The following is a 14,832-nucleotide window of genomic DNA, read 5'->3' on the forward strand; positions in this document are numbered from 1 at the left end:
TGCTCAAACACACACGTCTCGCGCATGCGTGTTCGGTGGGAATAATGCTCAACGGAAGAGCAAGATATCTTACTAGATGTTCACGTGTCTGGTTCCAAATCTCACGTCATGAGCAATCGTTGCTTAAAAAAGGGATCAGACGTTCCCTCTCATGTTTTTATCGCGGGAACATAAAGTTGACAGGAGAACGAATTGAAACTGATACGCAATGTAAATATTCCTCGGCAATGCACCAAACGAAGCCCGGCTGTCCGCTGCCGAAGATCCTACGTAGCGATGTGCAAGCATCCTGAATGCGAGTTATGTTGATGTATCTCGCTGATATTGCTTTCAATCTGCGTGCAGGGCTTGTCCGCGGCGGTAGCGTATGACTCTATGGAGGATCACAAGTCGTTCAGGAGTCACAAGCCTTGGCTGGTCAGCTACCGTCACCGAGCCTTCAGTTTCTGGGAGTACGTCAGACGTGTGCATATTACCACTGATCAGTTGAATGCTGCTCCTGAAACAAGTGCTTACTATAGCACTTTCATAAAGCAAGATTGCCTGTTCATTTCTCCACCACCTTAGCGCCAGGACAAAAAAGATTAAAAAGATAACAGAAAGAAAGAGCAAAGGGGAGAACAGCAAGTTAAAAAGCTGGGTAACGTACAAGAGGATGCATATACACCCACACACAATAAATGGACGGGGAAGGAAATGAAAGAACAAAATAAAGAAAAAGTACGGGAAAGATGAGCAAACAGAGTGCACCACGAATCCTATCGGGCACACGATGTTTTTGAAAAGGTAATAACACAAGGAGAAAGGTGAAATATTATCAATGAGTATTCAAAACACTCTGAGGTACGTTTCACGGTGTGTGTGCGCAGTGGTATTCATATTGTGAATTTGACTGTATTGATTTAACAGCAAATGGAGCCGTTGCCCCAACAGCTCTGCACAGCAGTTTAGCGCTGTAATTATGTATCGCAGTTCCCTTTCGGCCAACGAACGTAACTACTTCGTAGAAGGAGAGTGCGCGCTCTGTACAGGGTGTGCCACGTAACTTGAGCCAAATATGAAAAATATACACGCAATATGTCCGCGCGATTGGCCCCTCGAGGCGCTTTGCGTGTATTTGCGGGCTTCTTTCCCGCTGGGAAAAACACTTTTATGTAGCACGTATCGAGCAACAGGAAGCTGCATTGAGATAGTTTCGTGTTGCTCTACAATTTTCTCATTGACACTTTTCACCTAATTATAGTATTTGGGCAGTTGATTAATTATTTAAGACTCATCTAATTGGGCGGAATAAAATGAATAACCTGATCGTCTCCAAGCGACGGCAAACAGCATTACCTTGGTTGTGTCCAGCTACGTGACATTTGCATATTTTTGGTGGTTGGCTTAAGTTATGGGACACCCTTTATAAAATCTATTGCCTTTGTATCGGCGGCGAATGTCCCCCTTCCGACCACTGCGGTAGCAACCAACTTTTTAAAGTAAAAGGAACGAGTCGTTCATCGGGCTAACCGATCCGCCCGTTCCCGCAGCGCGCTGAACAGGCTCACTCCGGACACGTTCGACTTCACCGGAGGCAGGGACGCGGCAATGCTCTCCAGGGCGTTCCTGCTTTTCCTGCTCTACAAGGATTGCCTCCTCAGCAAGGACAAGTTCCGAGAAAAGGTAATGCGCAACGACAGGCGGCGGAAAGCCACGGAGTTTGCGGAAAGCAATTCTCTCGCTAAATCACGAGGAAAGCGGAGCGTTGTCATGAACAGTAAAATTAGAGCACGCGGTGATGCTGTGCGAAAGAAATTAGAAGTTTGTTGCTGCGGGTGAAGCTTCATTATTATTATTATTATTATTATTATTATTATTATTATTATTATTATTATTATTATTATTATTATTATTATTATTATTATTATTATTGGCATCTATTTTGAAACGGGGCAGCGAGAAATGCGTAGTCACCTAGCTTGTTTGCGCTAATCAAGTTTTTTTTGTAGATCTATTTCAGTCTAGCACTCTGTCTATCTCTACGTTACATTCTCTCTTCACGACAGCCTCTATGCCTATATTACGCATCTACGGTCACCCAAAGAGCCCGATGTCACGTCTTGATTCGTTTTTTTTTCTTGCTAATGGTGTAAACCTACTTTGGTTATATTGACTGCTTGAGCAGTTGCGCGCTCCGGTTAATGCACATCAACGCGAGTGTCATCTGGCGGGACAGTGAATGACGATGCTAACGTCATGGAGCTGACATGTTTGGTGTTTGCGCAGTCCGTATAGCAAATGAGCCACTGTTCTGTCTTTATCCTTCTTTGAACTTCATCAGCCTTATAAAGAGAACGAGGGCGCGTGGTGGCGACTAAAATAAATATTGCTCGACTGTTATAGACCGCCTTAATAATTACCTGTGCCGTCCAGCTGCACGGATCTAAAACGCTATACCTCTCATTGCAAAATCTGTGCTCAAACTTCTTCCCCGTTTCTTTCTTTCTCTCATTTTTTTTTTTTTTGTCGTGGCGTCTAACAACCGCTTAACGTGCACTGTATGTTCCTTCTTATTGGCCGTTATTAGTTAGCGTGCGGGGCCCTGTGATGGACAAATGGGACGGGCGGCGGGGAGTGCTTGTTAGCTGAACGCGCTACCCCAGCGCGGCTCTTGCAAAAGAACGCCAGTTTTGGAGCGCTTGCACTGCGCATAAATCGGGCATAGCTCACTCGGAGCTGCTGACAGCTCGCGCCAGGCGAGTTCTTCTTCTATGGAGACGGAGCCGACTCTGCGTTTTTAGCAACATTTTGGAGAAGCTGTCGGTATGTTCTGTGGCGCTTAATAATAAGGTGATTAGTACCCATTAATTTCAAGAAAATATTGAACATTTAGCTTTACAGCCAAATGGCCGATGCAAGGTTTGCAGAGGTCAATTGAATATATCACTTGCAGTTGTGTGATGGGCGTTACCGCTGCCGTGTAGTTCTTTTTATCGTGCTCGAAAGAAAGCCCGCGAAAATATTAAAAAGCTGCCGCGGGCAGTCGAGGGTATGCGCGGCATCACGGCTTTTTTTTAAGCACGGAGTACAGTCACTAGATTTATGCTTTTTGCTTTAATCGCAAGAAACATAAATAAAATTCGGCGCAGCGAATACCAAGCCAAACGATTTCTCCATTACCATTAGCTTCCTCTCAATAATATTCAAGCCACTGTCGAAACATATCGCATGAAGAAGAAAAGCTCCATCTACTCGAATGCATACTCAAGGGCCACTTTATGCAAATCTGCGACGCTTCGAAGAAAGATGTCCCTTCGAAGTAATCTTGCCCACGTTCTGGCACATAGTATAATTGCAGTTATATCTTCGCTCCTTGAGAAATATTCATGCATGTCTAGAAATGACGAAGAACCTTGAAGCGGAGTGGTTCCGGGGTTTGCAATTTTCCGCATCGCGACCCCCAAGCGATTGAGTCGGACGGTGGCTGCGCTCCGGTTTCGACCTCACGGTGGCATGGGCAGCGAGCGGTTCCGAATCGCCGGGGCGCTACTGGGGCCTCTGACCTTTGGAAGACATTATTGGTGCGCAAGTATTTAGACGGGAACGAACGACAAAATGAAGGTAGCACTGCGGCGTTTTGTCCTAATAAACAAGCATTGCGTGTTATTATTAAAGATCGGCTGCGGCGGATCGCAGAATTCGAGTCTTCGAGCTGGATTACTCGAAGAGGCGGACATTGTTCGCACGAGAAATCGAGACGCATAAATGGCTAATTATCATACTTTCAGTAATAGTAGTAGTAGTAGTAGTAGTAGTAGTAGTAGTAGTAGTAGTAGTAGTAGTAGTAGTAGTAGTAGCAGTAGTAAATGACTTTACTTGGGTCCTGAGGAGCTAGGCGGGGACCTGCTAGGTAGGTCCCTACCCAGCCGTTGGCTAGTCCCATGTCGGAGCAGAGAGGCCATGCCTCTCTGCTCGTTCACGGGCCCTCTGGACAGCCAGGAGCTGGGCGTCTTGTTTGGGGTCTGTGATGGCCTTCGTCCAGGTTTCTTCACGGTTAAAATCCTGTAACACAGGGCACTGCCAGAGTATGTGACTTAATGAGCTAAATTCAGTGCCACAATCTGGGCAGAGAGGATCAATGTCCGGGTGGAACATGTTCAGAAAGCCCCTAGAGGGGTAGGACCCCGTCTGGAGCATGCGGAGCGTGCTAGCTTGTGGCCCGTTGAGCTTATGATGGGGGAAAGGAAAGCTCTGCCTATTCCCTCTGTAATGAGGTGTGATCTCATGAAAAGTAACTAGAGGATCACGCTCTCCTGAACTCACCCGGGACACCATCCCGTCGCGGCATATAAAACCTCGCGCACGGTCGTGGGCTATCTCATTGGGGTTCAGGTGACCCGGTAATACGTCAGGTCCCATGTGAGCTGGGAACCAAACTATGTGGTGAACAATGTCAGAAGGGTGTTTGCCGTTCAGAATCCTGGCTGCTTCTTTGGCTATCAATCCCGATTCGAATGCTCTAACGGCTGCTCGGGTGTTCGTGTACACCGTAGTGCGTTTTGACTCCAGTAATGCGAGAGCTATAGCAGCCTGTTCCGCCACATTATCTGAGGAGGTCTTCAGCGAGGTTGCCGAGAGGAGTTCTCCCCTGTCATCGACTATGGCTACGGAGAACTTGTTGGAACTGTATGGCTAAGGAGAACCTGGACTTTGGCCAATTGGAAGGTATTTGCTGGCTAGTTTTCGTAATATGGAGGCTTCTGAGATACTTTCCATTTTTTCCTTATTAATTAATTGGCCTATGACTAGTCTCTGATTATATTTGGATTGCCCATCGTCTAAGAGATGTTTGAAGAGGGTTCATTTGCCTCCTTTGCACATTTTTCCATCCGCTGCCGAGCAGGCGTCTCTACATTGCTGTTTATTAAGTTCGGAGCAATGCTCCTCAATGTGTTTATTGAGCTCCGCGATCTTTTACCGTAGCCTGCGATTGAGTCTTCGTGTTTTCCATCTCTCGAGGAGAGAGCGCTTGGCTTCTAGGAGGTGCGCTAACCTCGCGTCCATCCCTGGGACATCAAAATCTGTAACAATTTCCTTGGTGGCCTTCTCGATATCCACCTCGATCTGTACAAGCAGTTCACTCAAGTTGTCGTATACTGCCTCATCTGCACCTCTTATTTTTCCAGTCTGTGTATTTATAGGTTTTGGGAGGAGTTGCTATTATATCCACCCTGAGTTCTATTATGTAGTGGTAGCTCCCCAAGTTCTTCTGTAAGTTGAACCATTTGGCCACCGCATTTCTAGTGAAGCAGAGATCAGGCGTCGTGTCTCTGGCGACCGAGTTTCTCAGCCTCGTGGGGAAACGTGGGTCCGAGACCAGAGTTAGGTTTAGGTCTGTACTCGCTGCAACTAGGTTGGCCCCTTTCATTGTTCGTGTTACATAACCCCAAGCCGGGTGGGGAACGTTGAAATCTCCTGCGATTATTAAGGGATGCGGTTTCGCAGTGGTTGCGACCCCATTTAGTAATGAGCGGAGATTAAGCTTATAAGCGGAAGGAGAGCTGTACAAGTTAAGAATTAAAATGTTACGTCGGATTCTTCCGTGGGGGATGATTTCAATTAACTGTGCCTCGAGACCGGATTTCTTATCCGAGTTACAAATTTTGGCTTCATGCTCCAGAAAAGAGGTGTCTTTGCTGACGAATGTGGCAATACCTCTGCCATTTTCTCCTTTTTGGCTAACCGAACGGTAGCCCGATAATTTCAGTAATTACGTTTTTAACTGAACACATTACGACACATATTGCAGCTTAGGAACTACAGTTCGCTCCTGAAAAGAGGTGTCTTTCCTGACAAATGTGGCAATACCTCTGCCATTTTCTCCGTTTTGGCTAACCTAGCGGTAGCCCGATCATTTCAGTAATTATGTTTTAGCTGAACACATTACGACACATATTGCAGCTTAGGAATTACAGTTCGCGAGTTGTCGAGACGTAATAAGCACTCCGAACAAATTGTCAGGATAACACCTGCTTATTTGCAGGTGCCAGGCTTACATTCAATATATAAATAAGGTATATGCAAGCATATTCACAAGATAATGGCAATATATACTTGCGTTATTGTGCCTTTAATAATTTTTGTACACTACAGACGTTCTAACAGATGCTGCTTAGGGAATAGGGATCCTTTCTTTCTAGGGAGTTGCAGACTCAAACTTGAATCTTCGATGTCCATGAAGGGTCCCTGCATTTTTTGAAGTATTGCGCAAGAAAAGTCGATAACATAAGTATGCTTGCTGTTGAAGGTCACTAGACATTCATCGTATAACTGTTGTCGAAATACAACAATACGTTCATAACGGTTAAGCATTTATGCCCTTGAAGGTATATGATAGAGTGTTCGACGTGAAATCTCTTCTTAACGCTTGATGATTTCAGTCGTGCTTTTCTTTTCACACTGTTTGAAGTGTTTGCCGTTCCTTCCAGTGAATCACAGACAACTTGTACCACCTTTGTTACGGACGATGTGAAGAGCAGTCAGCTGCTGGCAGCACGAAAAATGTCATGCCGCCGACATACAATGCGAACTGTTACACAGAGCCCCACAATCTTACAGTGCGCTGCGAGCAAATCATGAGTACCTAAACGGTAACCTAACTCGCGTTGATAGAAATCTCGACAAGAAAACGATCTCTTCCACCCACAGATTTCTCATAGAAAGACGGCAGAAGTTGCCCGTTAACGTCTTGAAACGCCCAACATGCATCGGGACTGTACTGTGCTCTTCAGTAGTAATGTCGTATGAATCAGCTATCATTGATGCTTGTTCGTTTGTTCCACATGTGTTCTGGCGCGAAAGTTTCTTTTTTTTTTTCGCGACCATGCACAGGTTCGTGACTTCATCAGCAAGTACAAGTTCACGACGACTAATTCGGACAGCGCCGTCAACATCCTGACCAGCACGTCCACGTACCAAAAGAGCTATTTCGACACCTGGGCCAACAAGCCTAGTCACCCGGTGCTCATTGCGCAGGTAACGGGACGTCAATAACTCTTCTCGTAATATATATATATATATATATATATATATATATATATATATATATATCTATATATATATATATATATATATGCGTCGGTACACGTGCTTTATGTTGATGGCAGACATCAGGGGACACCTATGCATTATGTTATGAGTCCGGTTAGAATAAAATATCTGGCGAAACAGCTCATCATCGATTATACTGTCGCCGTAAAGTAACGTCAAGTCAGGTCAGCCAAAATTTTTTTTCACGTAAAAACGTAGTTAACGAGAGTAACCTGTCAGACCGAACAAGACGCTCTGATTGTGGACTGAGCCCAGATTGTTTAGCTCCGTGTGATCTGGAATAGAACGGCCAGTTCGATCACTTGCGTTTGCGTCTAGAGGAATTGTTATACGCTCGAAGCTTCATAAGAGCTGTAGAGCGGCCGAAACTGTGACTGAAGAAGCCTGTGGTGCGGTTACGGCATTTGAATACAGTACAATTGACGGGCCAAGAGAGAAGACGATAATGGCATACGTAATTTCTTTATCAATCTGTGTTTCAGTGACCAATCTTCCCTGGCTAAGAACTGTTACAAGATTACCGCTTGGGGCAAAATGCGCCTACCCGCTTTAGAACACTTAACTACTTTAGAACAATAATTCGGCTTTAGAACACTTAACTGCTATCACTTTTAAGCGTTCGCTGCCAGCGATGTTTTATTGAGCATCAGTAGCAAGATTTGAGACACTAGAAGCCCAGCAAAATGCACGCTTTTACAACTAGAAACATTAAGCTTCAATAAACAGTAGAAGAGTGGAAGTACGAAGATTTAGTATTAATTTTGTAGCACTAAACAGTCGCACTTACTGCGCAGTGTTATATTGCGCATTCTGACCAGCTACCTTGCGGAGCAGAGAACTCGGCCGGTATACAACAGACATTTACCTAAATTATAGGGTCCCTATCGAATCTCATATTTAACAGTGACTTCCTTTAGGCCTGCCGCTCATAACGATTACGTTCACAACGTCCTACGCATTCGTGTCCCACGCAATTGTCCACAATGTCTGTCGCTTTAAGGTACCCTGTGGACTTAGTACATGGCAGTTCAATGTTGATACTCAGACGCACAGTGGTAGCGAAGGCGTCATTGCACGACTCCCGGGGTTCGACATCCTGCACAATTTATGTGCGCTTGAATGTGAATTTATGAGATAAGAAATTTGCCAATTTAAGCTAAGCTCTTGTACTTCCACAAGTTCCTGAATTAATATAACGCGTTACGACGCCTTTTCTTGAAAACGAAAAAAATAAGAGGCGACGCCACATGTAGTTTGTGTTCACTTTACATTATCACACCGGGAAAAAATGTAAATGAAATCAAAGCACCCTCAATTAAGGGGTTGCTCTGCCACTGTGCACTGACAAGACTTTTTTCTCTTTCGCGCTTGTCGGCGAAACAACAGATGAACGCCGATAAGAATAACGGCGGACAGGGGCGTAAAAGCATATACCGACGCCAGAACGCTATCCTCGGCACGATAGTTACTGACAATGGAAGAATTAGGAAAACTATCGGCGATAACCGATTCCGCATTAATAAAAGCTTTGTTTGCGTCCCTCACCCGCGTTCTTCTGGCGCATGCGCAGCTGGCGAATGGCGACACGGAGAAAAGTGAGGTGACAGTACGACAGGCGTACTTCAACACCAGTTTCGTGAGCGTCAACGACACCTGGGTGATCCCGCTCCTGCCAGTGTGGATACACCTCAACGGCACGGTCAAAGCGCTGAAGCGCCGAGTACTCTTCGGAGACTTCAACACCGTCATGAAGTACGTATAAAGAGGATCGAGAGCGCAACGCACCAGTAAACCCATGTATACTCTACCCCCCCCCCCCTTGCCCACGCACCGCATGCAAGGCGTCCTTCCTTTTTTTAAATCTTTTTTTATAAGGACACTTAACATTTTTGTGGAACCAACCGCGGTTTCTTGCAACTGCCTAACCGTTTGCATTACACGTTGCGTTTACAGCGGCAAAACCGCGCGTTCCTACCGGTCGAACGCTACCACGTTCTCATCAGTGGTACCAACAGTACCACCATGGGATGGTACCGGCGGTCGCTCGTAGCACTGGAACACTGCACCGCTGGTATACTCCCCTTATAAGGGGAGTTTTCTCGCGCTTCTTTCCTATACTCCGTTCCATACATAGCAGTCAACGCTGCGAAAGCTACGCAAGAAGTTCGGTCAAGAAAGGTTATCACTCCGCGCGTTCCGTCCAGGCTTCGCTGCGCGCCAAAAACGTTCGCGCGCGTTAGCATGCCCGTGAGGCTCCTCCGGACGGGTCGCCAATAAGAAACCCGAAAAGAACAACGAAAATAAAAAAATGATCTTAACGCATTAGCAGGCCTATACCCCGGTGCATTTGGTTCCAAGGATTAAAACTTGTTTCATTCAATACTGAGCCCACACAAAAGACACTTGCGCACAATTGCGGTCAAAAGAAACTGCTGGCTCTCCCGTAATCCAGCGCAGATATAAGCGTGAAATGGCAACCGGCAAAGCAGATTGGTTGGAGATGATGATAGCTGCAATCTTAAAAGTGGGTTAGATCATGTTCGCAAAGGCACGCCCCACCACACCACACCGCACCACGTCATACTGTGCACTGGCCCACATGCACGTTGCCCAGCTAGAAGAACAACAGGCTAAAGGAGGCACGACAGGCAGCGAAAAACGCAAGGGACACCAGGCGCACTGCCCAGCTAGAAGTGGCGGTAGTTCTTAAAACGTTTATTAATATAACCATAACAACTTTCCGCCCCCAGGAAGTGGATCCATCAGGGGGTCGGGGGAAGGGACGAAGGGGGAGGTCAGTTCAGATATTGTCGACCATTTTGGAGTCTTGTAGGTATCGGAGTAACGACTGGAATAGCAGGCGCCTGCTCACGGGGGGACCAGTGGGAAGGCGCCAGGCGTCCAAATCCTGAGGCCTCAGAGAGGGCGGCTGTCGCTCTTCTACGGTGCTTGGCAAGAACTGAGCAGCCCGAGAGTATATGTCGCTGATCCAGCAGCTGGTTACCTGGACAGGAATGGCAAGTGGCTGATTACCAGGTCTGGAGGCGCATCCTGGTACGGCGCGCTGGTGTCAGCGATGTCTCCGTGACGATGCGTCGCAGGCGTGTGGCTTCAGCACGGGTAAACTTACCCGGCAGAGGCGTATGATTTTCTGGGAGGATGTTCCGGAGCGCGGCCTTTCGAGCCGCCTTCGCCTCTGCCAGGACGAGTGAATGAGTCGTCAGGCGCTCGTGGCCGAGTCTCCGAGGGTATTCTTGCTCCGTGATCTCGACGTAAGAGGTGACGCGTTGGGCCGCCAATGAGCAAAGGGCTGGCTTCACGGAGCGTTCGCTTGCCAAGGACGGTTACGTGACGTAACGCTCTCGTCTAGCTTTTTCCTTCCTCCATGGAGGTAAAGCCGCGCATCAGACGCGTCCTGTGCCACGCCACGCAGCAGCTCGACGAGCGCAGTAGATCCGCAGCAAATTCCATTTCCCAGAATTGAAGCGTAAGGTGTCCTGTATCTGCCTTTTGAAAGTCGCTATAGGAAATGACAAAACTTCAGTGTACAAGAAGTTACAGCTTGAGTGACGTGAACAAAGATTAGGAAGAGCTCGGAAGCAGTATTTTTTGTAACTTGTTTGGGAGTAACTGGATTATGTCGCGCAGTCCGGTACAAAGGGTCGGTGGATTTCGTTTTGTTCTCGTAACTTGCCCGGATGTTCTCGTTTGAGTGCCCGGATAACGGCTCTGGATTTTGGCTCAAGGTCACTTGAAGGTCGCCGAGAGTGGGAGCTAAAATCATTTCATGCTTAAAATATCGAAACATATCCAAGTGCGAACGAAGCGACTGCAAGAGGTCTCGCTAGCCTCCACAGCGTTATCTTCTATGTATGGAACGGGGTATAGTGACAGCTGGCATTTTGAAACGCTGTCACAGATGCTGAGCGTCTGGTAGTGAACAGAGCCGATTGCAGACGCTACACGGGGTAACGAACTGGTCTTTAGGAAGTGGCGCTCGATGTACTAGTTAGCTACCGCGTACGGGTAAGTCACGCTTGTAAGGCGAACGCCACACATAACACAGTGCAACATAGTGCCACACATAACCACCTCCCAAATCATGCTAAACGCATTCTTGGGAACCAACCGCGGTTGGTTCTTAATAATTTTTTGTAGGGCGAAGCTTTCTATTTCTCACTGATTCGTCCGTGAGCGATGAAAACGCATTGCAGGAAAGGCAACTTACACATCTGCGTAGAACACTACAGCTTTCGTATGCAGTACCGCGCAGCGTTGACTGGTCGGCCGGTCAGTGCCTGACAACGGCGCGAAGCGACGAGCTCAGCAAGAATAGCCCATGCGTAGAAGGTTTACTGGAAGCGCAAGATGCGTCTGCTAGGCTTGAGACACTCCTGCCGCGATTAACTCAGCTTCCCTGCTTATCGGAGACAGCATGTGCGCGTAAACACGAGCTCGTCTTAGGATATGAAAAAAAAACTAAGCTTCTTTCTTAAAGAACTATGGTTGAACGTCACGCTACCCAGACGAACTGTATATATCTGCATTGCATTACGCACGTCACGCAATGCATTCCGGGCCGTCACCATGGGTAGGCCGCGAATGCGGCGCACCGTATGTGAGGATGCCGTACGCGAACGCAAGTGTACAGTCTTCCGTGAAAGTGTGTGCGTGTAATCAATGGCTACATGATCTAAAATAAAGGCTATGCAACTTAACGAAATGTGTCTTGATTCAACTTCAACGTTAAAAAAATACAATCCTAAGCAAGCAATCAAATGCACAGTATCGGGTCGCTCAGCATTTCGTGGGTTCGTTAGGTGCTCGTTGCCTTTGGATCTTTCTTCAGTATGTATAGGGGGAAAGCTTCACGTTCAACCATCTTTCTTTAAGAAAGGAGCTCTGATTTTCTTAGACTACGCAGAATATTCGACAGTATTAGTACTGGGTACGTTGCGTAGACAACGGCGTTGTGTACGTAAGATCGCTGCGTTCTGCAAAGTGCGCATGTGCAGAACGCCACACGAACGGTACGTGATGCGTACGCGTCCGCCACGTACGCACGCATCCGATTCTTGCGCGCGTACGTGGGGAGCCTCGCGTGCTGCTCGCTCGCTTCTCGTTTGTTCGGGAGAGCGCGAGACAAAAGAGTTTCGCAAAATGGCGGCGTCAAAGGCGACCAGCGGAATGCTCTACTTTTCAATGGCCGACGATTTGGCTTTGCTGCCTGAAGTGAACGCGCAGAACCCATTCCGGGATCCTGCATGCTGGGAATCCATAGCAAAATATATGAACCTTGTTTTTCAGAAAGTGTTCACTGTGATCTGTTTGCGCGAAGGGTTCGACGTCCTGTTGGCGCGGTTCGTCGCAAATGACCGTGCCGGCCTCAGAAACTGAGTTCTCAGTTTTTATTTTTCTACGCATTCATGTATTGCATCCGTATTAATTGTAGCGTCTTTTAAAGGCCCAAATACAGTCTAACGTAGCATGCACGCGCCCACACGTTACGTCACATTGGCGAGAACAACAGCGCCGATAGTTCGACCGATGGTTCGACGCACTGGTGGACGCGGCCAACGCGCTCCGACGCGCCCGGCGTCGAACTGCGCTCGCTCGCTTACGTACGTAGGCATTTTCCAGTACGAAAAATTGGCAGTGGCTTAGCTCTGCTATGCCAGGATATACGTAGCAAAAGCCAGGATATACGTAGCATGATTAGCCTTGGTTAATCTTGATTGCAAGTCCAGGTTAGTCCGGTTGTCTAGCTATGTTGCGGCGTTTAGGAAGTCGTTCGGGGCGGTGTTCGTCTGTTTCCTGGGCGATTCGTTTCCTCTTCATCTCGTTCCGATGTCGATTCCAGGCCTCCTCCTGCTTATCAGAATTGTCGCCGTCCATACTGCCGCCTCAACTGTGGTTGTGGCGCACGCGAGCTCTCCTTTTCAGTCCTCCGATATGTTATCAGGCATGCGACGCAGCTGGCGAAGCGAGTGGAGGCAAGCGCAACGACGAGGAACGCGGTGTGACGTCATACCAAACGGCGGCGGCGGTACACCTGTGGCTCCGTGCTACTAGTGGCGCATGCGCAGTAGTGACTAGGGTGCGAGAGAGAGAAATATTCGCGGCGAGGCACGCGTTGGTGACATCATGTGCCTCCTCGGAGCACCGCCACGGAGAAATCGCAAGCAAGCCCGTGACATTCGCATAGGGCCAATGGGGCCGATTTTCCCAGCCGACGCTAGCGCCGCCTGGATTCTAACGGTAGTTGCACTGATAATAGATAATGTTTTGAATATTATTCACTTACTATCTAAATTTAAAAGAGAAGGCGACGTTTGAATAATCTCTAGTTGCTTAGAAAGTTAATGTGTATCGAAAGCGCAATGACGCTTGTGAGGAGTACCGCACAGCAGACGACCGACGCCGGCGTCGTCTGCTTCTGATATTGCTGTTGCACTGCCTGCTTGCTTTGGCCAGGTATACCCCAATGTGTGCGTGCGTGCGTGCACGCGTGTGTGTGTGTGTGTGTTCTTATTTAGGACTCGGAATTAGCTGGTACATTTACCTTTGAAGGTTGGCACTGCTGCATAGGCCGAGCGAAATCACGACGCTACACACTAACTTGCTGCTAATAAACAGCTTTATTATAACATCATCGATGTTTACATGGAATAAAAAGCACGTGAACAGCGTTTCAGAAGATATACTGCTGCGTAACATGCATACTTGTTTATGTGCAAAAAGATACTACGTAGTCTCGCCACACATTTATGGTGAACAGAAGCTGTCCGCCGCTGAATGAAGAAATACATCCGACCACATAAAGCCGTCACACGCTAATATGTTGCTAAAGTTCCTCCACTTTTGTAGCTGAAGATGTCACGCCACTTCGTTCACAATATTCATAAACTGCAACTTGATTTGAGCCAGTGACTCCTGTTTGAGCAGAAACACGTAGCTTTCACAAGGGCGAATTATGTCGCGACTGTTCGTCTTCTGGTCCAGAATGCCTGCTCCTCTCTCTTGCAGTGAAGCATTCGAGAAGTAAGGTTATAAAAATTTTCAGCGTTTAAGCTGAATTTGCTTCGGAAAGTTCATAATTTCAGATGGAAATGTTTTTCTATGCGTGCTGGGGTTTGATGCGTTGCAAAGAAAGTTTGCATAATAAATGTTTAGCGGGCGTTTCGATTACCGCTGCCGGCGGTGTGCTGTCGTCGTAGCTCTCCTGACTGTAGCTCTCCAAGCCACCGACATTAACACTGAACCCCCCTTCCGATTCCGGTTTTGGGCCCGTGTGTTTTGAACGCTAGCTGGAAAGAGTTAAGCCGGCTGCGCTGATCGGAGCGGTATTTGTTTTGCTTCTTCCCCTCAACCGTGCACGGTTTTGGTGCGGAATCGTTTTATTATTAAGTAAAACTGTTTGCGAACGAAGTTTAGAAGCCTCCATCGAATATGCGCCACATGCAGTTTCATAAAGAAGACGCAAGACGCCTTGTGAAATGAGGAAATGTTTATTTTTCTCTAAATAAATGCTCGTTCCGTGCCTTTTTGTGCATTCATTGAACGTTGTGGCACTAGGTAAGCAGCAGTAGTTCCCGTACGAATCTCGATCCTACGGCATCAGATGAAAAAGCGTAAATTACAAGCATGTGTCATTTTGGTATCAACACTTTATAGAAATAACGCGCGTCTCTAGAGGCGAAAGGTGCGAAAGTGGTGAATGCCCGGCATTACAAATAAACA

General features: G+C 47.3%; 2 protein-coding genes across 2 annotated transcripts in view; one reads left to right on the top strand and one right to left on the bottom strand.

Annotated features, from left to right (window-relative positions):
* Window positions 1-14,832, bottom strand: part of LOC126528372 (uncharacterized) — a 336,775-nt gene that overhangs the window by 114,278 nt on the left and 207,665 nt on the right. The gene's annotated exons all lie outside the window — the stretch shown is intronic.
* LOC129384132 (aminopeptidase Q-like) overlaps window positions 1-14,832 on the top strand; it is a 36,448-nt gene that overhangs the window by 16,144 nt on the left and 5,472 nt on the right. The window contains exons 7-10 of the mRNA XM_055069289.1: window positions 346-452; window positions 1,533-1,665; window positions 6,874-7,017; window positions 8,663-8,844. Of these exons, the coding sequence (XP_054925264.1) occupies window positions 346-452; window positions 1,533-1,665; window positions 6,874-7,017; window positions 8,663-8,844 (566 nt within the window). The remainder of the gene's footprint in view (window positions 1-345; window positions 453-1,532; window positions 1,666-6,873; window positions 7,018-8,662; window positions 8,845-14,832) is intronic.

The sequence above is a fragment of the Dermacentor andersoni genome, chromosome 9 (assembly GCF_023375885.2).
Source record: "Dermacentor andersoni chromosome 9, qqDerAnde1_hic_scaffold, whole genome shotgun sequence".
In the NCBI taxonomy this organism is placed as follows: domain Eukaryota; kingdom Metazoa; phylum Arthropoda; class Arachnida; order Ixodida; family Ixodidae; genus Dermacentor; species Dermacentor andersoni.